Source organism: Sminthopsis crassicaudata, chromosome 3 (assembly GCF_048593235.1).
Source record: "Sminthopsis crassicaudata isolate SCR6 chromosome 3, ASM4859323v1, whole genome shotgun sequence".
Lineage (NCBI taxonomy): Eukaryota > Metazoa > Chordata > Mammalia > Dasyuromorphia > Dasyuridae > Sminthopsis > Sminthopsis crassicaudata.
Window position 1 is genome coordinate 362,843,904 of NC_133619.1, and position 24,831 is coordinate 362,868,734.

Genomic DNA, 24,831 nt, shown 5'->3' on the forward strand with positions numbered 1-24,831 from the left:
GAGCTCTATTTTTCTTAAAGAGAGGCATTTATACAGTGGATCCTGTTCGTGACGCCAATTTATGTTATGTGATTTTAGGGAAAAGTTCGGATTCGCTCCTATAAATGACACTCTCAAACAAAATCAAAAATAAGAGTAAGATTTAATTATACAATACAGGGAATAGGTTGATTACGATAACAACGAATACATCAAATAAGACATAAAAGAAAAAGAATAATGACAATTATGATTAAAATATCAGAAAAGGATAAAGAAAACATCACCTCTCTGTGGGAGCACCAAATGGAAAGTGGCTGGGGAATCCAATTCTGCAGCCTTCAAACCTGGTTGGGAAAAGTTTGTCCCAGGTAGATCTTCATCTCTGTGAGGGAAGCTCCTAATAGAGAATGCTGTCTGATTAGAGAAGGGATCCCGCTACTCTGAAGATCCTTGGAGAATATCTTCAACCCTGCCCCAAATCTTTTTTAAATTTAATTTAACTTTTAACTGTTTGAGGGGGGGAAATGAGGTGGGTTAAGACTCCTTGCTAATTCCCAGCCACCATGAATGTCAATGGGAGATATCCAGTCTTTCCCAGCCCCCACTGGATCTGAGCTAACATAGGCTATCATAGCCACCACTCTAATGATTGGCTCAGGTTTCCCACCCCCCACCCCCAGCACCAACAGTTCCTTATCTAAAAACCCATTCAATTCTATTCAAATTCTAACCCTGGCCAAAACCAGTCAGGAGCCCTCCACCTACTGGCTCTTTTCAAGATTACCAAAAGCCCCTCATTATAGAAAGAGGGAAACTGGAATCCACTCTTTTCAGGAGCCCCAAACATTGCACACTCCATCTATGACAAGGGTTCCTGTCTGCCCGGAGCCAGCCCTGGCGTCTTTCTCCCTATAACCTTAATTCCACGCCCCAAAAAACCCTCTTTTATTAATCTAGGTATTCTGGTCTGTAAATTCTTTTCCAGAGGACTCTTCCAATGGCACTAGACCTCATTTATCTCTGTATCCTAGCACCGAATCCAAAGGGGTTGCAGGGGAGCTCTATTTGCCTCCGTACCCCCAAACTGCCAGTAGACCCCAATCCTCATTTCATCTAGGTGCCCCTTACCTAACTCTCATCAGTTTGATCAGGAGATTCTGCTCTCTCCAGCAACCTGAATAAAGCTCCATGCAGACAACTCTAGTTGGTTTTCTCCTTCACAGATGGGATCTAAAATAGGGAATAAAGGAGAAAAGCCTCAATCCCAAATTCAAATTTGGTTATAAATATAATAGTAAAATAGTTTCTTTCACGAGAAAGGAAATAAAGGGCCAAAATATTAAGGATTTTAGAGCTCAGACAGAATTTGATATTTGGTCCTGAAGATAATAAGGACTCATGAGAATTGAGTGAATAGGGTATTGACGTGGTCATTCTTGTGTTTTAGGAAGATCATTTTGATAGCTGAGTGGGGGATGTACTGAGGTGAGGTGAAACTTCAGCCAGAGGCCATTGTAATAGTCTAAGCAAAGAGATGATGGACTCATGCATCAAGATGGTATCAGTCCTGAAGCATAGTAGAGGACTTCCTTGGAAATGTTGCCAAAGTCGAAATGGATAGGAACTTAGCAATAGATTGGATATGTTTAGGGACAAATTTAAAGAGTGAAGAGTTGGAGCTACCACTGATGGAATAGTATTACTCTTCTTAGTAATAGGGAAATTTGAATCAGACAAAGTTTGGGAACAAAAAATATGAAGTTTAGTTTTGGTCATGATCTTCTTTTAGCTCTTATTTTAAATATATGCACAGTTTTCAACATTCTCCCTTGCAAAACTTTGTATTCCAAGTTTTTTCCCTTCGCTTCCCTCAACCTTTTAGACAGCAAGCAATCTCATATATATACATATTACACATGTGCAATTGTTCCATACCTATTTCCATATTAGGTCAGGATCACTTTTATCACAATAGGCAGTTGGGTCTCCTACTTGTCATCATGAGACTACTAGGAATGAACCCGAAGGGATTTTCTGAATTGTATTGCTTGAGAAGATACCTTGAAGATTCCCAAAGAAACATGGGAAAGTTTAAGAAAGAAAGCATGAGGAGCTTAGAAAGAGGTCCCCCAAAGTGAATCACATTGGAAGAGACCACACCCCCCCCAAAGAAAACATTCCTTATTTACACTGGGGGATGTTACTGGGCACTAGGCTAGAAACAAGTTCAAAAATTGTGTTTGGGTTTGAATTATGATAAGTCTCAAGCATCTGACTCTCTAAAGGATTATAACTCACTCTTCCATCAGCTGAGAAGCTTTTGGGGGATGGACAGCAATATGAGAGAGAATTCAATGGCTATGTATAAATCATGATGTCATGTAAAAGCACACTTGGGGGTCACATTCCTTACAAGGTTACACTTGGTATTTGTTAATTTTTTTTGAAAAGGTGTGGACCCCAGCAAGACTACTAAAAACAGGACTGCTGGCTGACAGAGGCAAAGAAAAAACCGAATACTAAGTACTTGAGCTCTTCCTTGCCTGCTCAGATAGATGGACGTGCTTCCAATCAGGAGCCTTTTCTTAATCGCCAGATTTGGATCATCCTTGAGCACTGATCACTTTTCCAGGCCCATGAGGCCCCAGTCTTGCCTTAGCTCTACTAGCCTGAACAAGTGGCCCAGGGCCTGGTGGGCTGCTGTAGTTCTGTGGAAGCAATGTTCATGTGAGCCAATACTAGATCTGGAAACGTTAATTTCTTTATTCGTTTTACCCAGCAAGCACACATTAAGCATCTAATGTATGTAGAGCACTATGCTAGATATGGAGAGATATAGACATTTTAGATAACACTTTGTAAAAAATGATTTGGTCTTCATGAAGTGTACAGTCTTGTAGCTGGGGCAAAGGCAAGGAATGGGAAAAGTTAAGGATGTGTCTAGAAGTGAAATTTTACTTGGGATGAAATGCCACGTGGTGGAAGATTTTTGGAGCAGAAGACTGACATAAATAAGAATCTACTAACATGATATGAAGGATAAATTCGAGAAAGTGGGCAGTGGTAGAAAAACATGTTAGGTGGCCATTGTAATGTCAATGTAGCTGGAGAGGGTTGGGAGAATCAAATATTCAGAAAGCACCTTAAGGATAGAAGGAAAATTGGGGATGAAGATAAATCCTTCAGCTCCGCCTTTAATAAAGAAATTTGTCCTTAAGTAAATAAAGTAATAATAAAGTCAAATAAATAATTAAGTAAATTAAGTGATAAATTAAGTAATAAAGGTGCCATCACCTTTATTAGGCAATAAGTTCCTTGAGGGCATAATTCCTGTTCTGTTCCTGTCCTTGAGGAGCTTACCTTTAGAATGGTAGAAGCTGCTTGTCTCAAAGGCCTGTGGGAAATATAACTGAGACAAAGAGTGTCTTTAGCTGGAAATAGTCTTAGCTGGACATACCCTTACAAAATGCCAATACCTGAGAGCTAGAATGAACCCCCGAGATCATTTAGTCCAGGAGTTCTTAACCTGGGGTGCCTAAATTTGTTTTCAAAAGACATTTGGATTATTATCATTCAAGACAGTTGATCTCCTTTGTAAGCCTATTTCTTTGCTTTTATGCTTTTGAAAACATGAGTGAAAGACCGGGTTCATAGACTTCCCCAGATTTTTCACAGAAGCGTATGCCATCAAAAGGGTGAGAATCCTTGTGAGAATCTAGTCCAACTCTTTTGTTTCATAGGAGAGGAAAAAGAAAAGTCCCTCGGATAAGGTCATACCCTTAATAAGTGTCAGAGAAAGGACTTGGGTCCTTTAAGGGGAATAAGCAGAGGACCTTATACCTTGTAGGTATTCAGTAAAAGCCAAATTGAATTGAATATAAACTGAGGTGGCATTTGCAAATGGGATAGGAGCAGAGAACCACAAGGCCTAGATGAATTAAAGAGAACTAAAAATGAAAGGCAAGCAAATAACAAAAGAAAGCCCACAAATGAATGTTCTAGCTTTGCCTCATAGAGTGTTAGGATTGTTACTAGGTGGGATGATGACAGTCTGATCTTGCACAGGGACCGGGGGACTATAGGAAGAGTTGGTACAGAGTGAGCTGCTCCCCATCAGTGAGGAGACTTGAGTAGGTGAGACATCTAATGTAGAGACAGTCTGGGCCTGAGCTGGGGCCGGCTGCTTGTTCTTGGAGGAGAGGGCACTTGACTGCTGCTGCCTGACAACATGAGCTGCTCCAACGTTGAGGGGCTGAGCCGTGGCCAGAGTCACGTGGTTTGTCAGCAGAGAGGGCTGCTGCATAAGGCTACTGTACTGGCTGCCACCTGAGTGCCCATTCCTCCAGTCTCCCAGCTGCTGGCCAATCCCCATGGCCTGGGGAATGACCTCAGTAGGCTGAACACAATTGTGTAGAGCCACCCCAGGGAACTGCTGCCCTGTTGAAGGTAAGAGGATCTGCTGGGTTCCTCCAGGCCAGACCTGCAGGACAGTGGCAGTGTGTCCAACCAGCGCCGGCCGGCTAGGTGCACAGCTCAGAGTAAAGGGCACCACCTGCTGTGGTGTGATGATGGCTGCTTGAGGATGGAGAGTTGCTGCCATGAGTGGTGGACAGCTTCCCTGGCTGAGGACTCCTGACTGGATCTGTAATGGCTGAGCAGCAGGCGCCTGGGGTACCATTGGCACAGCATTCTCCATCCTCCCAGGGAATCCAGAATGCTGAGCAGATGCCTGGAGTCCAGTTTGAAAAGCAGGGGGACGCACGACGAAAGTCTGCAGGAATGGATCAGTCTGAGTGCAAATGGCAGTAGTTCCAGGCTGCAAGGAGACACTCTGCTGGGCAACTCCTGCCACAGGTGCTGCCCCTGATGGATACAGGGCAGACGGGTAATTCAGCAGGGGGACATCCGAATCAGCCAGAGAGTGTGTAGCTGCTGCTGCAGTAGAACTGGACGCCAAAACACTGGCGACACCGTGCCCGGGATTGAGCTGGTTGCTGAAGGTCATGGTTAGATTTGTGCTTGTGTTGGGGGCAAAATGGGTGGTCAAAGGGTTCTTGATCTGTTCCACTGGATCATCCATGTGCCCTGTCCTTCGGCAGATCTCCATGTTCTGAAAGCATGACAAAACATGATTGCTGGGTGGGAAATCCAAAAGATGAGTCATTGTCACAAATGGGTGGTTGAGGGTTTTCCATGGAGTAGCTCTCTTATCTGCATCAATTGTCAGCATCTTCTTCAACAAATCAATGAACTCTCTTCTATCTGCTTTTTCTGCCCACATATCCGTTCCCTCTAAGTCTGTAGACATATTCACCTGGGCCATGTCATCTAAACAGTTGAATATGTACTTGCGGGTGTCTCTTGATTTGATTCCTGTTTCCCACTCATGCTCCTCTGGCGTCTTTAGTCTCCACAGTGGGTAACCCAAACGAGGATCTCTGTTGAAAAACATGCTTGTTTTTGTTCCTGCACTCAGAAGGTATTCTGCCGGGAGGCCTTGTGTTTGTGAAATGTAACAAATCTGCTCATATTCTGAAGCCCCGGCGTAGAGAGGCCAGCCCAGAAACAACTCCGCTATCACACAGCCCAAGGACCACATATCAATAGCCTCCCAAAACGGCAGTCCAAGAATGATTTCAGGAGCCCTGTAGTAGCGTGTCTGTATGTAGGAGGAGCACACAGCTTTGGATACCTGAGTGGCAGAGCCAAAGTCAATGACCTTGAGGCGGTATGGCTGCTGCACAGGATCCACCAGCATGATGTTTTCTGGCTTTAGGTCCGTGTGGATCAGGCCAAGGTTCTTGAGCTTCCTCAGAGCTGTGGCCACCTGCTGTAGGATGGGCCGGATGTACTTGAGCTGCAGTGGACGAAACTTGTTCTGCTTTAGGAAATCATACAGGTTCTGTTCCAGCATCTCAAACACCAGGCAGGTGTGATTCTGGTGCTGGAAGCACTCATAAAAACGGACAACATTGGATTCGTCAGCATCGTCCCTGTTCAGGAGGGAAAGGATGTTCACCTCAATCTGGCCCTGTCGGGCATAGGCAGGATGGTTTTTCAAGATCTTAATGGCGACAATTTCCTTGGTACTCCGCTTCCAGCACTTGGCCACCTGCCCGAATGTCCCCCGGCCCAAGAACTCTAGGACTTGGTAACTGTTGGTCATGGAGTAAAGGATTTCATGCTGGACCAGCTGGTAATCCCCTTCTCTGCTGGAACTGCTGGTCTTGGTGGTCACGGTGGTGGTCGTGGCAGCGGCACCCACCACAGTCCTGTTCTGCTGCCTGACAGGGGGATGTTCTTCTATGATCTGCCCTTTACCACTGCTGTCCACCTCCTCACTTTTTCTCTTCAATCCACATTTGTGATAGGGCTCCAGCCAAGAAACGTGGCCTCTGTGAGTGAGGGTCTGACTGCTCGGGAAGGATGAGGTGGCAGCACCCCCGGTGCTGTCAGCAGCCTTGACCACGACATGCTCCACTGTGGGAGCTGGCAGAAGGAGGCTCTGGTCATAAGAGGGGAGGTTGAACCTTGTCACCTGCTGAGAGGAGTTTTCTTGTCCTTGTGTGGCTGAGAGGTTCTTGCTGGGAGTAGGATACTTTTTGTTGCTGCTCCGTCCTGAAATGTCCCAGCCAGAAGGCTCTGTTTTCCGTTTCTTTGCACTGCAGAAGGCACTCGATGAGACTGTCTGCCTGTCCATTTGAATCGGGGACATTGTGGAAGCTTCTAGCACACCCTTGTACTGGTGCTCTCTCTCTGTCTCTGTCTCTTCTCTCTTTCTCTTCTCTCTTTCTGTCATTGTAGCCAGTCTGCTAGGTGTGAAATGATATCTGAAATCTTTATCCATTTGTATTTCTCTAATCAAAAAGGATTTAAGAAGATCTTAATCTATTCTGATGTTGTGTTTCCTCCAAATTGCAAATGGTTTCCTGGGAGCAGACCTCTTGGGGAGCTTCTGGAGCTTTTAGTTTCAATTCAATGATCTGAAAATGCAGCCAGGAATTCAAGTCCAGATCTTCTCCTTGACCCAATCCAGACTGACTTCCCCACTCAATGTTGGCTCCTTATATCCTCCCAGAGAATCCATGGGCTTGTGGGAACTCCTTACAGAACCAATGAGCAAACTCCTTGACAGGTGTCAACTCCTTGACAGGTGTCAACTCCCTGACAGGTGTCAACTCCTTGACAGGTGTCAACTCTTTACAGGTGTGAACTTTGAATTCAATGAGCTAGAGAATTGTTAAGTACCAGACAACCGATGTAGCACCTAGGAATAATCCTAACCATGGAGCTGTGGAGACACAGGTCCTTTGTAATCTAAAGAGTTATAGAAGTATGATCTAACACTCATTTAAAGATTTTCATAGGTATCTCATTATATTTCCTGTTTTACAAACCTTTATTTTTCTTTTCCATCCTGGAGCTTTTACTTCTTGGTCTTCTTTAGACAGATCCTTTTTGTTGCCCAAACTCTATCCCCAGTGGTTTTATCTAGCCCTTTCTACCCTTCCCTCAGGATTCACTGTTGGCATTCTTTTTGTTCTGATTCATTAACTAGCTAGGGAACCCACCTTTGCCATTTAGTCATGGCACAAAGTCGGGTCTCATGGCTTTCAAAAGTTTTAAACCTTTCATTTTTAGTTCTCTTTAATTCATCTAGGCCTTGTGGTTCTGTGCTCCTATCCCATTTGCAAATGCCACCTCAGTTTATATTCAATTCAATTTGGCTTTTACTGAATACCTACAAAGTATAAGGTCCTCTGCTTATTCCCCTTAATGGACCCAAGTCCTTTCTCTGACACTTATTAAGGGTATGACCTTATCCGAGGGACTTTTCTTTTTCCTCTCCTATGAAACAAAAGAGTTGGACTAGATTCTCACAAGGATTCTCACCCTTTTGATGGCATACGCTTCTGTGAAAAATCTGGGGAAGTCTATGAACCCGGTCTTTCACTCATGTTTTCAAATGCATAAAAGCAAAGAAATAGGCTTACAAAGGAGATCAACTGTCTTGAATTATAATAATCCAAATGTCTTTTGAAAACAAATTTAGGCACCCCAGGTTAAGAAGTCCTGGACTAAATGATCTCTGAGGTTCATTCTAGCTCTCAGGTATTGGCATTTTGTAAGGGTATGTCCAGCTAAGACTATTTCCAGCTAAAGACACTCTTTGTCTCAGTTATATTTCCCACAGGCCTTTGAGACAAGCAGCTTCTACCATTCTAAAGGTAAGCTCCTCAAGGACAGGAACAGAACGGGAATTATGCCCTCAAGGAACTTATTGCCTAATAAAGGTGATGGCACCTTTATTACTTAATTTATCACTTTATTTACTTATTTATTTATTTAACATTATTTACTTAAGGACAAATTTCTTTATTAAAGGCGGAGCTCAAGGATTTATCTTCATCCCCAATTTTCCTTCTATCCTTAATGTGCTTTCTGAATTTTTGATTCTCCCAACCCTCTCCAGCAACATTGACCTTACAATGGCCACCTAACATGTTTTTCTACCACTGCCCACTTTCTCGTATTTATCCTTCATATCATGTTAGTAGATTCTTATTTATGTCAGTCTTCTGCTCCAAAAATCTTCCACCACGTGGCATTTCATCCCAAGTAAAATTTCACTTCTAGACACATCCTTAACTTTTCCCTTTCCTTGCCTTTGCCCCAGCTACAAGACTAAAATCTTCATGAAGACCAAATCATTTTTTATAAAGTGTTATCTAAAATATATATGTCGGGGCAGCTAGGTGGCACAGTGGATAGAACACCAACCCTGAATCCAAATCTGGTCTCAGACACTTAACACTTTCTAGCTGTGCAACCCTGGGCAAGTCATTTAATCCCAGTCTCAGGAAAAATAAAATAAAATAAAATAAAATGTCTATATCTCTCCATATCTAGCATAGTGCTCTACATACAGTAGGTGCTTAATGTGTGCTTGCTGGGTAAAATGAATAAACAAATTAACATTTCCAGAACTAGTATTGGCTCACATGAACATTGCTTCCACAGAACTACAAGCAGCCCACCAGGCCCTGGGCCTGTTGTTCCGGCTAGTATAACTAAGGCAAGACTGGGGATTCAGATGTCCCTGGAAAGGTGATTAGTGCTCAAGGATGATCCAAATCTAGGAATTAAGAAAAGACTCCTGATTGGAAGCACATCCATCTGAGCAGGCAACTAAGAGCTCAAGTACTTAGGATTGTTGGGGATCCCAGGCTTATGGTGTTTGAGGCAAGGCTCAAGTCTAGTGAAATAATTCACTCTTACTTCTGAGGCAAAGAAATAGGAGATTTTTTTTCTTAAAAATCACAAAGAAATCGAGTCTCTTAGCAGACAGGAGCTCCCAAGAAGGGATTAGGAGTTTTTCCAGGTGGTTCAACCAGAGTACTTAGCTTTATGATTAGAATTCAGGCCTTGGGGGCTATGGAAATAAAAGGGAAGTTTGGGTTTGAATCGGCTTCAGTTCAACTCTATACAAAGTTTGATGAGTGGTACTTAACATGTATAGAAAGTTTAATTAGTGGTAGTTAACATTACCTCAGCTCTAGAGAAAGTTTGATTAGTGTCAGCTGAACTCTATAGAAAGTTTAATTAGTGGGGGATGTTTCTAGAGGGAGAAGGAATCTGGGTGGAGCAGGAAGACAAAGTGCAAGGCCATTGACTTCTAGGAACTAGGAGTCTCTAGTGTCAGTATTAGGTTTTTTTCTTTGCCTCTGTCAGCCAGTGGTCCTGTTTTTAGTAGTTTTACTGGGGTCCAGATCTTTACAAAAAAATAACAACTACAAAGTGTAACATTTGAACCTAAGGAATGTGACCCCCAAGTATGCTTTTACAGGACATCATGCTTTTTACACTGCCATTGAATTCTCTATCATACTGCTGTCCATCCCCCAAAAGATGCCCAGATGATAGAAGAGTGAGTTATAATCCTTTAGAGAGTCATCACATCACTCATCATCACATGCCTTACCCTATTCAGCAGCCACTGGTTTGCAGCTTGAATAGGTTTAGAAATTAATACACTAGCAATCATCCCCATCATAACCTTTCCAAACATCCATGTACTAATGAAGCTGGTGGCTACATGAGGATGGAGAGTTGCTACCATTCATTAGTGGTGGACAGCTTTCCTGGGTGAGGACTCCTGACCGGATCTGTAGTGGCTGAGCAGCAGGTGCCTGCGGTAAGATTGGCACAGCATTCTCTATCCTCACAGGGAATCCAAAATGCTTTGCAGGTGACTGGAGTTCAGTATGAAAAGCAGGTGGACACACGATGAAAGGCTGCTGGAATGGATCAGTCTGAGTGCAAATAGGAGTAGTTCCAGGATGCAAGGAGACATTCTGCTGGGCAACTCCTGCAACAGGTGCTGCCCATGATGGACACAGGGCAGACTGGTAGTTTAGCAGGGGGACATCCGTATTAGCTAGAGAGAATGTAGCTGATCCTGGCCACCATTGATCAATTGGATCTGAGTTAGACCTTCTCTTTGTTGAAGATATCCACTTCCATCAGAATACATCCTCATACAGTATTGTTGTTGAAGTGTATAATGATCTCCTGGTTCTGCTCATTTCACTCAGCATCAGCTCATGTAAGTCTCTCCAAGCCTCTCTGTATTCATCCTGCTGATCATTTCTTACAGAACAATAATATTCCATAACCTTCATATACCATAATTTACCCAACCATTCTCCAATTGATGGGCATCCATTCATTCTCCATTATCTAGCCACTACCAAAAAAGGCTGCCACAAACATTTTGGCACATACAGGTCCCTTTCCCTTCTTTCGTATTTCTTTGGGATATAAGCCCAGTAGTAGCACTGCTGGATCCAAGGGTATGCATGCACAGTTTGATAACTTTTGGGGCATAATTCCACATTGCTCTCCAGAATGGTTGGCTTCCACCCATAAAGTCATAGAGTTCACTACAACCAACAGGTATTTGAGACGCTCCACTGATGGCAGCTCGGTAAAGTCCATCTGTACACTTCTGCAAGGCCTGATATCAGGAGGCCTTCCTCCTTTTTGGACTTGTCATTGGGCTGCCCTATTCAGCCTGACAAACAGGACACCCGCTGACCAGTTACCTGCTATTGGGTACTCCAACTTAGTCAACACTAAGTCACACAGTTCTTGGACACCTGTAGCGAGCTATCGTCTCCAGAAGCTGCTGGATCACTCTCTGGGAAGAGATCTGCTGTGTCTACTCAAATCTCTCAGACAGATTCTTCTTCCTGTAACGAACCGTTGTCTCCAGGCAGTTGCTGTTAACTCTTGTCCAAAGAAGTGACTTCCCTTCCTGCAGAGAGCCCCGTCAAGCCTGATGCAATTCAGAGTCTTCCTTCTTGAATCCTGGCTCTGAATCTCCTCCAGCTCTTATCCTTCTCCAGGCCGATCTGCTCTCTGCGCCCAGCGCTGTCTCTTTTTATCCTCCCAGAGAATGGGCGTGGGATAATGCAAGGGCTTCTGGGAAGAACCACCCCAGCCAATGAGCTTGCCCCCTCTATCAAGTCAACCTGAGTTCTCACCTTGTAATTGTCCAGAAAACCTGAATTCTCACCTTGTCACCATCCAGACAACCTCAGTTCTCACCTAGTAATCCCAACATCTCCCCCTTTCTTTTGATTTAGAACATAGGACAGTCATGACCTTGAAACATAAATCCATCAATATGGGAAGTATTACAGATAATTACATAAATTACATAAGCATATAGTAACATAGTAACATAACGCATGCTAGAAGTATATAACATAATCAAATAATCATAAATTGAAAATTTATAAATGTCCATAAGTCCATTTGTCCATTAGTCTCATCTTGTGTGAGGAAGTCCAATGATTCCTGCTGGTTTTAAAGTTCTTTAACAGTCTTTTTATTAGCCATGCTCTTTCGGTGTAAAATGTTTCTTAGATCTTCTCCTTTATTTTGAGGTCTTTCTCTTTTTCTGTCTCTCTCTGATGGATAAGGCGAATATGACTCGTTGGCACCCATCTGATTCCTTCTCCTGCTGAAGAAATACAAGCAAACCCTCTCTCCCAGGCATTTAACCTATCTAATTACCTTCTATTTACCACTTTCTAAATCTCTTCTCATCATCTGGCAATTACATTGGAATTGTTTGCACTGGACACAGCCCTGTTGGTTTAAAAGGTCTGTATTCTCCCCAAGTGTAATCCATTTTTGCAATCTGATTGCCTTTTGGTTGACTGATTGGGTAATCCCTTTCTGCCATGTGATTGCTTTTCTGCTGGTTGATTAAATCAGAGTCCTGGCCTTCTAAAGGTTCTTTGGGTGTAGCATTAGCTGCCATCATACCCCACGTCTTTTTTGCCTGGGGCCCTGGACCTGGGCCCCTCATCCCGTTTCCCTGAATTATTCTACACTCTGATGCCCAATGGAGTCCTCTGTTGCATTTTGGACATGGGGTTTTAGGTCTTCTCTCACCCTGTCTTCTCACTGTATCTCCATACCTACACTGAGCTCTTAGATGTCCAATTTTTCCACATTGAAAACATCGCCGAGTTTCTCTAGAAGGCCCTTGCCAGGAGGGACCCTGTCTTTCCACATTCATCATTGTCCGGGTGTAAAAAGCATTTGTTCCCACTGTAGCACAGCGTCTTATGATCTCCTCTAAAGGAGCATCTTTGTCTAATCCCCATATAATTCTTTTGCAAATCTCATTGGCATTTTCCTTAGCCAGATGTCTGGTCATTATTTCTGTAGCTGAATTTTCTTTTTTTTTTTTTTTTTTTTTTTTTTTTTTTTTTTTTTTTTTAATTTTTTATTTTATTTTATAATTATAACATTTTTTTGACAGTACATATGCATGGGTAATTTTTTACAACATTATCCCTTGCACTTACTTCTATTCAGATTTTTTCCCTTCCTCCCCCAACCCCCTCCCCCAGATGGCAAGCAGTCATATATATTAAATATATTACAGTATAATTTAGATACAATATGTGTGTGTAGAACCGAATTTTTTTTGTTGCACAGGAAGAATTGGATTCAGAATGTAAAAATAACAGTTTACATTCATTTCCCAGTGTTCCTTTTCTGGATGTAGCTGGTTCTGTCCATCATTAATCAACTGGAATGAATTTTCTCCAATAGTTCTTTTGACAGCAGTTTGCAAACGTCCCACAAAATCTGCAAAAGGTTCATTGGGACCTTGCTGTATTTTAGTGAAAGCCTCTCCGCGATCTTTCTGTCCAGGGAGGACACCCCAAGCTTTTATTGCAGCCTTAGCAATTTGTTCATATATTGTCATGGTATAATTAATCTGTTCCGAATTCTCTCCATACTGACCTTCACCAGCTAAGTGCTCAAAAGTGAATTGTGTGTTAACTCCTATTTCCAAATTGCATCTGACTTGAATTTTACATAATTCATGAAATTCCGCAAGCCATAATAAATTTTCTCCAGGTTCCAGACATGTCCTTGCTATGGATTTCCAATCATTCGGGGTTAGGACTTCATAAGACAAACCATCTAGTAACATTTTGACATAAGCTGATGTAGCCCCATAAAGGGTACAACCTTTTTTCAAATCCTTAATTTTATTCAAATCTAAAGGTGCATATCTTCTCCTTTTTTTACCTACAGAGTCAGTATTTTCAATCACAGGATATGCATGTATAAAATCACTTATATCCTGTCCTTCTCTCTTAGCTTTAACCAATGCTTTTTCTAATCTTGTCATAGGCTTAGGCTTCTTCACAGGCAATTCTGTTTGTGTTTCTGCCTCTTCCCCTCTTTCTTCCTCCATCTCTGAAGGTGGGGTTGATGTGGGCCTGTCAATAATCTGTTCTCTAGGCAGGGTTGAAGCTTCTTCAAGAGAATCATACCATAATTCCTCATTTAAATCCTCTTGCTCTAGGGAAAGATCTTGATCTTTCCTTTTTTCCTCACACTTCCTCCTCTGTTCATTTTTAGAACTTTTCCTTTTCCTACAACTTGCTTGATAGTTTAAGGCTAATTGAACTATGTTGTAGATATAAAATACTTCTGCAGAAATTGAACGAGGCCCATTTTTTGCTTGAAATTCTTTCATTTCATATCCCACTAGCTTCCATTTATCTACATCTATCTTTTCTTCCTCTAAGAACCAAGGGGATGTACGTCTTAATGCAGCCAAGAGTTTAGCAATCTGTACCCAGGTTACAAGTAAACTCTGCTCCTCAATTATCTTGATTTTACTCTCTATAGTACCACTCCTGAATGGAGCTGAGGTTGCGTCTGGGGCTGAGGTTGAGTCGGCTGAGGTCCAGGGATTGAATATAGCTAACATCTGCCCCATTTCAGCTATAAGAGATTCCTGGTTTAGCCCTTAACAAGTTAAGTTCCTTATTTATCTATTAGCACGCTCACTTAATCTTTAACAAAGTTTCCTCGTTACTCACGGTACTGGGTCAGAGAGACTGAGATCTAGATCAGAAGCTTTTCCACTGGAATCAGGACCGTGTCTGTCCCTGTTCGGGCGCCAAACTGCGAAGGTCTGGTCTAGCTCCTCTTGTCAGGATAAGCAAAAGTCCTTGCCCCACGTGTGGACGCCAAATGTAACGAGCTGTCGTCTCCAGAAGCTGCTGGATCACTCTCTGGGAAGAGATCTGCTGTGTCTACTCAAATCTCTCAGACAGATTCTTCTTCCTGTAACGAACCGTTGTCTCCAGGCAGTTGCTGTTAACTCTTGTCCAAAGAAGTGACTTCCCTTCCTGCAGAGAGCCCCGTCAAGCCTGATGCAATTCAGAGTCTTCCTTCTTGAATCCTGGCTCTGAATCTCCTCCAGCTCTTATCCTTCTCCAGGCCGATCTGCTCTCTGCGCCCAGCGCTGTCTCTTTTTATCCTCCCAGAGAATGGGCGTGGGATAATGCAAGGGCTTCTGGGAAGAACCACCCCAGCCAATGAGCTTGCCCCCTCTATCAAGTCAACCTGAGTTCTCACCTTGTAATTGTCCAGAAAACCTGAATTCTCACCTTGTCACCATCCAGACAACCTCAGTTCTCACCTAGTAATCCCAACAGACACCCCAGTGACTGCCTTGAGGTAAATATTGGAGTTCACGTCTCATATCTGCTGTGGTCAGTACTTCTCTGCCATCAGGGAGGAACCAGTGCCCTTCTTTATCCTCCTCAGCACCAAGGCTTTGGATTTCCTGCTTCTCTCCTGGGGTAAAGGAATTTGGAAGCCTTTGAAGCAGAAATGCCAGAATTAACACCATCATCTTCTGCATACTTACTGATTCTTCTTCTCCAGCCCGGTTCACCTCCTCATCCACAAAGCAGTCTCGAATCTCTTTGGTGCCCCTGCACATGAATCACTGCAACGTCCTGAGGTAACATAAGATTAGTCCAAATTTCAGTGACCAATGCCCTGTGTGCCAATTCCTTATCTTTTCTGTTTCCAATCTTTCCCTCAAGTAATTTACAGGATCTAATTTCTTTTTCCCTTCACTTATACAATGACTTAAATATTTTACCTCACATTTCACAAATTGCAATTTGTCTTAAGGAATTCTCAGTCCCTGTGCTCCTAAATAATTTAACAAACTGATAGTGACTTGGACAAGGTCACTCTTTTTCCTCCCTGCCACAAGATCTCCATATTGTAAGACTTTTAACAATAAGAAATTTATCCCAGAATGTTTACACAATTCTTATATACCCAAGTAGATGTTCCCTAAATTGAATATTATATCAATCATTTTGCTTTAAAAAATAAAATACCCAATACACAGAAAAACCCCAAACTACATATTGCCCATAACTAAAACAATTTCAAAAGGACAAAGGCAAAAACTATTCTCTTTGGACTCCCTCTAAATAATTGTCATCAATACAGTTAATTAAAATTTCCTATTTTCACATAAAAGAATCTGAAAAGTTCTTAAAAACATCAATTAAACTTTTTTGTTAAATAACCCTTTCAAACTACCTATCACATTTCTGATCATACTCTTTAAAACATGAAAACCCTTATGTATCTAAAGAAACAAATGTTCAATCAATTAAGGTATTGTAAGAGAAGCCTGACCCTTTTAATCCATTTGCTTTCTTCAGCCAAAAACGACTTCAGCTTCCTACTGCTGCTCTCCCCTGCAAAAACACATCCCGCCTCACAGCCATCTCTCTGTGACGACCCTTTCCAACCAGTTTCTTCTTTTTCCCACTGATTTCTTCTTGAAATCATTTGCTCCCACTAATCAATCTTCTTAAATCTCCTCCATTCTCCTGTCCCAACTCTCTGCTTTCCTCCTAAGGCTTACTTGCTCAAAACTTCTCCAACATACTTTAAACACTTCCAAACCCAATAACGCTTCTGACTAGATGCTCCATTTAAACTATTAATTACTTTTGTAAATCAATATCTCTTGTCCCTTTTAAAAAATCACCTTTTTTTTAAACTTTAAGATTCATAATACAATAAATAGATAATACCTCTATAAAACCCACATGTCCTATAAACATAACCCATAATGTTAACAAATTGTCCAATGTTTCAGAAGCAAACCAACTAGTTTTTTTTGTTTTGTTTTGTTTTGTTTTTTTTAGTTTTTTTTTTCTTCGTTCTGCCTGAGGGTTTCAAGGCCACTAGCAGAAACTTCTTTTTCACAGGTGGCATTAAGCAGATAAGGTTTTATTGCCATGATTCCTCTCTAGCAGACTTTGAAAACCTGCTTTTCAGGGAAAACTTCCCCACCAGTATAAAATAGTCAAATTTTTTTGTTCTTTTACTTACAAATTGGTACAACAGGTTAAAAAGTTTAATATCACAAAAATATTATATCAATTTATATAGTTGCAAGATGAAAATAACCAATTGCCAAAGTATTTAGCCATTGTTCTTAAAGCTCTTAATCAAATGCTGCAGACAATTACCCAACTTAGCCTTCTTAAACTTTCTTATCTCTAATTCCATGAAAGCAAACCTGCTTATAAGGTTTTTTTTTTTTAGTAAGATTCACACTATCCTGAGTTTTGATAACAGGGCTGCTTGCTTATAGAAGTGATAACCACTGATCATCTATTTTCTCAAAACTTTCCAAATTTTATTTCTTCCCTTCTCTCCCTCCTCCTGCAAAAGCCAGAGGCAGAGAGAGAGAAAGAGAAAAAAAGATTTTTCAAACTTCTTCTTTTTTTTTTTTTTTCTACCTGAGCCACTCGGAAATAATTACTACTCTGAATGAATTCCAATTTCCACAACTTAGCATGATATTTTCCTAAGACTGTAACACAGAGGCTGAATTCTTATCTCTTATGAGGTTGCTAACTTTTAACACAGAACAAAAAATGCAAAGCAGACAAACATACACACACAGACAGACACAGAGCTCTATTTTTCTTAAAGAGAGGCATTTATACAGTGGATCCTGTTCGTGACGCCAATTTATGTTATGTGATTTTAGGGAAAAGTTCGGATTCGCTCCTATAAATGACACTCTCAAACAAAATCAAAAATAAGAGTAAGATTTAATTATACAATACAGGGAATAGGTTGATTACGATAACAACGAATACATCAAATAAGACATAAAAGAAAAAGAATAATGACAATTATGATTAAAATATCAGAAAAGGATAAAGAAAACATCACCTCTCTGTGGGAGCACCAAATGGAAAGTGGCTGGGGAATCCAATTCTGCAGCCTTCAAACCTGGTTGGGAAAAGTTTGTCCCAGGTAGATCTTCATCTCTGTGAGGGAAGCTCCTAATAGAGAATGCTGTCTGATTAGAGAAGGGATCCCGCTACTCTGAAGATCCTTGGAGAATATCTTCAACCCTGCCCCAAATCTTTTTTAAATTTAATTTAACTTTTAACTGTTTGAGGGGGGGAAATGAGGTGGGTTAAGACTCCTTGCTAATTCCCAGCCACCATGAATGTCAATGGGAGATATCCAGTCTTTCCCAGCCCCCACTGGATCTGAGCTAACATAGGCTATCATAGCCACCACTCTAATGATTGGCTCAGGTTTCCCACCCCCCACCCCCAGCACCAACAGTTCCTTATCTAAAAACCCATTCAATTCTATTCAAATTCTAACCCTGGCCAAAACCAGTCAGGAGCCCTCCACCTACTGGCTCTTTTCAAGATTACCAAAAGCCCCTCATTATAGAAAGAGGGAAACTGGAATCCACTCTTTTCAGGAGCCCCAAACATTGCACACTCCAGCTATGACAAGGGTTCCTGTCTGCCCGGAGCCAGCCCTGGCGTCTTTCTCCCTATAACCTTAATTCCACGCCCCCCAAAAACCCTCTTTTATTAATCTAGGTATTCTGGTCTGTAAATTCTTTTCCAGAGGACTCTTCCAATGGCACTAGACCTCATTTATCTCTGTATCCTAGCACCGAATCCAAAGGGGTTGCAGGGGAGCTCTATTTGCCTCCGTACCCCCAAACTGCCAGTAGACCCCAATCCTCATTTCATCTAGGTGCCCCTTACCTAACTCTCATCAGTTTGATCAGGAGATTCTGCTCTCTCCAGCAACCTGAATAAAGCTCCATGCAGACAACTCTAGTTGGTTTTCTCCTTCACAGATGGGATCTAAAATAGGGAATAAAGGAGAAAAGCCTCAATCCCAAATTCAAATTTGGTTATAAATATAATAGTAAAATAGTTTCTTTCACGAGAAAGGAAATAAAGGGCCAAAATATTAAGGATTTTAGAGCTCAGACAGAATTTGATATTTGGTCCTGAAGATAATAAGGACTCATGAGAATTGAGTGAATAGGGTATTGACGTGGTCATTCTTGTGTTTTAGGAAGATCATTTTGATAGCTGAGTGGGGGATGTACTGAGGTGAGGTGAAACTTCAGCCAGAGGCCATTGTAATAGTCTAAGCAAAGAGATGATGGACTCATGCATCAAGATGGTATCAGTCCTGAAGCATAGTAGAGGACTTCCTTGGAAATGTTGCCAAAGTCGAAATGGATAGGAACTTAGCAATAGATTGGATATGTTTAGGGACAAATTTAAAGAGTGAAGAGTTGGAGCTACCACTGATGGAATAGTATTACTCTTCTTAGTAATAGGGAAATTTGAATCAGACAAAGTTTGGGAACAAAAAATATGAAGTTTAGTTTTGGTCATGATCTTCTTTTAGCTCTTATTTTAAATATATGCACAGTTTTCAACATTCTCCCTTGCAAAACTTTGTATTCCAAGTTTTTTCCCTTCGCTTCCCTCAACCTTTTAGACAGCAAGCAATCTCATATATATACATATTACACATGTGCAATTGTTCCATACCTATTTTCATATTAGGTCAGGATCACTTTTATCACAATAGGCAGTTGGGTCTCCTACTTGTCATCATGAGACTACTAGGAATGAACCCGAAGGGATTTTCTGAATTGTATTGCTTGAGAAGATACCTTGAAGATTCCCAAAGAAACATGGGAAAGTTTAAGAAAGAAAGCATGAGGAGCTTAGAAAGAGGTCCCCCAAAGTGAATCACATTGGAAGAGACCACACCCCCCCCAAAGAAAACATTCCTTATTTACACTGGGGGATGTTACTGGGCACTAGGCTAGAAACAAGTTCAAAAATTGTGTTTGGGTTTGAATTATGATAAGTCTCAAGCATCTGACTCTCTAAAGGATTATAACTCACTCTTCCATCAGCTGGGAAGCTTTTGGGGGATGGACAGCAATATGAGAGAGAATTCAATGGCTATGTATAAATCATGATGTCATGTAAAAGCACACTTGGGGGTCACATTCCTTACAAGGTTACACTTGGTATTTGTTAATTTTTTTTGAAAAGGTGTGGACCCCAGCAAGACTACTAAAAACAGGACTGCTGGCTGACAGAGGCAAAGAAAAAACCGAATACTAAGTACTTGAGCTCTTCCTTGCCTGCTCAGATAGATGGACGTGCTTCCAATCAGGAGCCTTTTCTTAATTGCCAGATTTGGATCATCCTTGAGCACTGATCACTTTTCCAGGCCCATGAGGCCCCAGTCTTGCCTTAGCTCTACTAGCCTGAACAAGTGGCCCAGGGCCTGGTGGGCTGCTGTAGTTCTGTGGAAGCAATGTTCATGTGAGCCAATACTAGATCTGGAAACGTTAATTTCTTTATTCGTTTTACCCAGCAAGCACACATTAAGCATCTAATGTATGTAGAGCACTATGCTAGATATGGAGAGATATAGACATTTTAGATAACACTTTGTAAAAAATGATTTGGTCTTCATGAAGTGTACACTCTTGTAGCTGGGGCAATGGCAAGGAATGGGAAAAGTTAAGGATGTGTCTAGAAGTGAAATTTTACTTGGGATGAAATGCCAAGTGGTGGAAGATTTTTGGAGCAGAAGACTGACATAAATAAGAATCTACTAACATGATATGAAGGATAAATTCGAGAAAGTGGGCAGTGGTAGAAAAACATGTTAGGTGGCCATTGTAATGTCAATGTAGCTGGAGAGGGTTGGGAGAATCAAATATTCAGAAAGCACCTTAAGGATAGAAGGAAAATTGGGGATGAAGATAAATCCTTCAGCTCCGCCTTTAATAAAGAAATTTGTCCTTAAGTAAATAAAGTAATAATAAAGTCAAATAAATAATTAAGTAAATTAAGTGATAAATTAAGTAATAAAGGTGCCATCACCTTTATTAGGCAATAAGTTCCTTGAGGGCATAATTCCTGTTCTGTTCCTGTCCTTGAGGAGCTTACCTTTAGAATGGTAGAAGCTGCTTGTCTCAAAGGCCTGTGGGAAATATAACTGAGACAAAGAGTGTCTTTAGCTGGAAATAGTCTTAGCTGGACATACCCTTACAAAATGCCAATACCTGAGAGCTAGAATGAACCCCCGAGATCATTTAGTCCAGGAGTTCTTAACCTGGGGTGCCTAAATTTGTTTTCAAAAGACATTTGGATTATTATCATTCAAGACAGTTGATCTCCTTTGTAAGCCTATTTCTTTGCTTTTATGCTTTTGAAAACATGAGTGAAAGACCGGGTTCATAGACTTCCCCAGATTTTTCACAGAAGCGTATGCCATCAAAAGGGTGAGAATCCTTGTGAGAATCTAGTCCAACTCTTTTGTTTCATAGGAGAGGAAAAAGAAAAGTCCCTCGGATAAGGTCATACCCTTAATAAGTGTCAGAGAAAGGACTTGGGTCCTTTAAGGGGAATAAGCAGAGGACCTTATACCTTGTAGGTATTCAGTAAAAGCCAAATTGAATTGAATATAAACTGAGGTGGCATTTGCAAATGGGATAGGAGCACAGAACCACAAGGCCTAGATGAATTAAAGAGAACCAAAAATGAAAGGCAAGCAAATAACAAAAGAAAGCCCACAAATGAATGTTCTAGCTTTGCCTCATAGAGTGTTAGGATTGTTACTAGGTGGGATGATGACAGTCTGATCTTGCACAGGGACCGGGGGACTATAGGAAGAGTTGGTACAGAGTGAGCTGCTCCCCATCAGTGAGGAGACTTGAGTAGGTGAGACATCTAATGTAGAGACAGTCTGGGCCTGAGCTGAGGCCGGCTGCTTGTTCTTGGAGGAGAGGGCACTTGACTGCTGCTGCCTGACAACATGAGCTGCTCCAACGTTGAGGGGCTGAGCCGTGGCCAGAGTCACGTGGTTTGTCAGCAGAGAGGGCTGCTGCATAAGGCTACTGTACTGGCTGCCACCTGAGTGCCCATTCCTCCAGTCTCCCAGCTGCTGGCCAATCCCCATGGCCTGGGGAATGACCTCAGTAGGCTGAACACAATTGTGTAGAGCCACCCCAGGGAACTGCTGCCCTGTTGAAGGTAAGAGGATCTGCTGGGTTCCTCCAGGCCAGACCTGCAGGACAGTGGCAGTGTGTCCAACCAGCGCCGGCCGGCTAGGTGCACAGCTCAGAGTAAAGGGCACCACCTGCTGTGGTGTGATGATGGCTGCTTGAGGATGGAGAGTTGCTGCCATGAGTGGTGGACAGCTTCCCTGGCTGAGGACTCCTGACTGGATCTGTAATGGCTGAGCAGCAGGCGCCTGGGGTACCATTGGCACAGCATTCTCCATCCTCCCAGGGAATCCAGAATGCTGAGCAGATGCCTGGAGTCCAGTTTGAAAAGCAGGGGGACGCACGACGAAAGTCTGCAGGAATGGATCAGTCTGAGTGCAAATGGCAGTAGTTCCAGGCTGCAAGGAGACACTCTGCTGGGCAACTCCTGCCACAGGTGCTGCCCCTGATGGATACAGGGCAGACGGGTAATTCAGCAGGGGGACATCCGAATCAGCCAGAGAGTGTGTAGCTGCTGCTGCAGTAGAACTGGACGCCAAAACACTGGCGACACCGTGCCCGGGATTGAGCTGGTTGCTGAAGGTCATGGTTAGATTTGTGCTTGTGTTGGGGGCAAAATGGGTGGTCAAAGGGTTCTTGATCTGTTTCACTGGATCATCCATGTGCCCTGTCCTTCGGCAGATCTCCATGTTCTGAAAGCATGACAAAACATGATTGCTGGGTGGGAAATCCAAAAGATGAGTCATTGTCACAAATGGGTGGTTGAGGGTTTTCCATGGAGTAGCTCTCTTATCTGCATCAATTGTCAGCATCTTCTTCAACAAATCAATGAACTCTCTTCTATCTGCTGTTTCTGCCCACATATCCGTTCCCTCTAAGTCTGTAGACATATTCACCTGGGCCATGTCATCTAAACAGTTGAATATGTACTTGCGGGTGTCTCTTGATTTGATTCCTGTTTCCCACTCATGCTCCTCTGGCGTCTTTAGTCTCCACAGTGGGTAACCCAAACGAGGATCTCTGTTGAAAAACATGCTTGTTTTTGTTCCTGCACTCAGAAGGTATTCTGCCGGGAGGCCTTGTGTTTGTGAAATGTAACAAATCTGCTCATATTCTGAAGCCCCGGCGTAGAGAGGCCAGCCCAGAAACAACTCCGCTATCACACAGCCCAAGGACCACATATCAATAGCCTCCCAAAACGGCAGTCCAAGAATGATTTCAGGAGCCCTGTAGTAGCGTGTCTGTATGTAGGAGGAGCACACAGCTTTGGATACCTGAGTGGCAGAGCCAAAGTCAATGACCTTGAGGCGGTATGGCTGCTGCACAGGATCCACCAGCATGATGTTTTCTGGCTTTAGGTCCGTGTGGATCAGGCCAAGGTTCTTGAGCTTCCTCAGAGCTGTGGCCACCTGCTGTAGGATGGGCCGGATGTACTTGAGCTGCAGTGGACGAAACTTGTTCTGCTTTAGGAAATCATACAGGTTCTGTTCCAGCATCTCAAACACCAGGCAGGTGTGATTCTGGTGCTGGAAGCACTCATAAAAACGGACAACATTGGATTCGTCAGCATCGTCCCTGTTCAGGAGGGAAAGGATGTTCACCTCAATCTGGCCCTGTCGGGCATAGGCAGGATGGTTTTTCAAGATCTTAATGGCGACAATTTCCTTGGTACTCCGCTTCCAGCACTTGGCCACCTGCCCGAATGTCCCCCGGCCCAAGAACTCTAGGACTTGGTAACTGTTGGTCATGGAGTAAAGGATTTCATGCTGGACCAGCTGGTAATCCCCTTCTCTGCTGGAACTGCTGGTCTTGGTGGTCATGGTGGTGGTCGTGGCAGCGGCACCCACCACAGTCCTGTTCTGCTGCCTGACAGGGGGATGTTCTTCTATGATCTGCCCTTTACCACTGCTGTCCACCTCCTCACTTTTTCTCTTCAATCCACATTTGTGATAGGGCTCCAGCCAAGAAACGTGGCCTCTGTGAGTGAGGGTCTGACTGCTCGGGAAGGATGAGGTGGCAGCACCCCCGGTGCTGTCAGCAGCCATGACCACGACATGCTCCACTGTGGGAGCTGGCAGAAGGAGGCTCTGGTCATAAGAGGGGAGGTTGAACCTTGTCACCTGCTGAGAGGAGTTTTCTTGTCCTTGTGTGGCTGAGAGGTTCTTGCTGGGAGTAGGACACTTTTTGTTGCTGCTCCGTCCTGAAATGTCCCAGCCAGAAGGCTCTGTTTTCCGTTTCTTTGCACTGCAGAAGGCACTCGATGAGACTGTCTGCCTGTCCATTTGAATCGGGGACATTGTGGAAGCTTCTAGCACACCCTTGTACTGGTGCTCTCTCTCTATCTCTGTCTCTTCTCTCTTTCTCTTCTCTCTTTCTGTCATTGTAGCCAGTCTGCTAGGTGTGAAATGATATCTGAAATCTTTATCCATTTGTATTTCTCTAATCAAAAAGGATTTAAGAAGATCTTAATCTATTCTGATGTTGTGTTTCCTCCAAATTGCAAATGGTTTCCTGGGAGCAGACCTCTTGGGGAGCTTCTGGAGCTTTTAGTTTCAATTCAATGATCTGAAAATGCAGCCAGGAATTCAAGTCCAGATCTTCTCCTTGACCCAATCCAGACTGACTTCCCCACTCAATGTTGGCTCCTTATATCCTCCCAGAGAATCCATGGGCTTGTGGGAACTCCTTGAAGAACCAATGAGCAAACTCCTTGACAGGTGTCAACTCCTTGACAGGTGTCAACTCCCTGACAGGTGTCAACTCCTTGACAGGTGTCAACTCTTTACAGGTGTGAACTTTGAATTCAATGAGCTAGAGAATTGTTAAGTACTAGACAACCGATGTAGCACCTAGGAATAATCCTAACCATGGAGCTGTGGAGACACAGGTCCTTTGTAATCTAAAGAGTTATAGAAGTATGATCTAACACTCATTTAAAGATTTTCATAGGTATCTCATTATATTTCCTGTTTTACAAACCTTTATTTTTCTTTTCCATCCTGGAGCTTTTACTTCTTGGTCTTCTTTAGACAGATCCTTTTTGTTGCCCAAACTCTATCCCCAGTGGTTTTATCTAGCCCTTTCTACCCTTCCCTCAGGAT

General features: G+C 42.7%; 1 protein-coding gene and 1 pseudogene across 1 annotated transcript; both read right to left on the reverse strand.

The window, feature by feature from the left end:
- Window positions 1–3,991: 3,991 nt before the first annotated feature.
- LOC141562140 (homeodomain-interacting protein kinase 1 pseudogene) lies at window positions 3,992–6,731 on the reverse strand (annotated as a pseudogene).
- A 14,590-nt stretch (window positions 6,732–21,321) lies between these two features.
- Window positions 21,322–24,401, reverse strand: LOC141562141 (homeodomain-interacting protein kinase 1-like). Its single transcript, XM_074302168.1, has 2 exons — window positions 21,932–24,401; window positions 21,322–21,796 (listed from the first exon to the last, which is right to left on the reverse strand). The coding sequence occupies exons 1-2, from the start codon at window positions 24,157–24,159 to the stop codon at window positions 21,322–21,324; spliced, it is 2,703 nt and encodes a 900-aa protein (XP_074158269.1). The 5' UTR covers window positions 24,160–24,401.
- Between the last annotated feature and the right edge of the window lie 430 nt (window positions 24,402–24,831).

What these genes read in the sequence shown, in the direction of transcription:
- LOC141562141 (XM_074302168.1), bottom strand. Translation starts at nt 24,159, where the DNA reads ATGGATAAAGATTTCAGATATCATTTCACACCTAGCAGACTGGCTACA. An exon ending in CAGTCAGGAGTCCTCAGCCA is followed by an intron (nt 21,797 to 21,931) that starts GGGAAGCTGTCC and finishes TGCCACTGTCCT; the next exon opens with GCAGGTCTGGCCTGGAGGAA.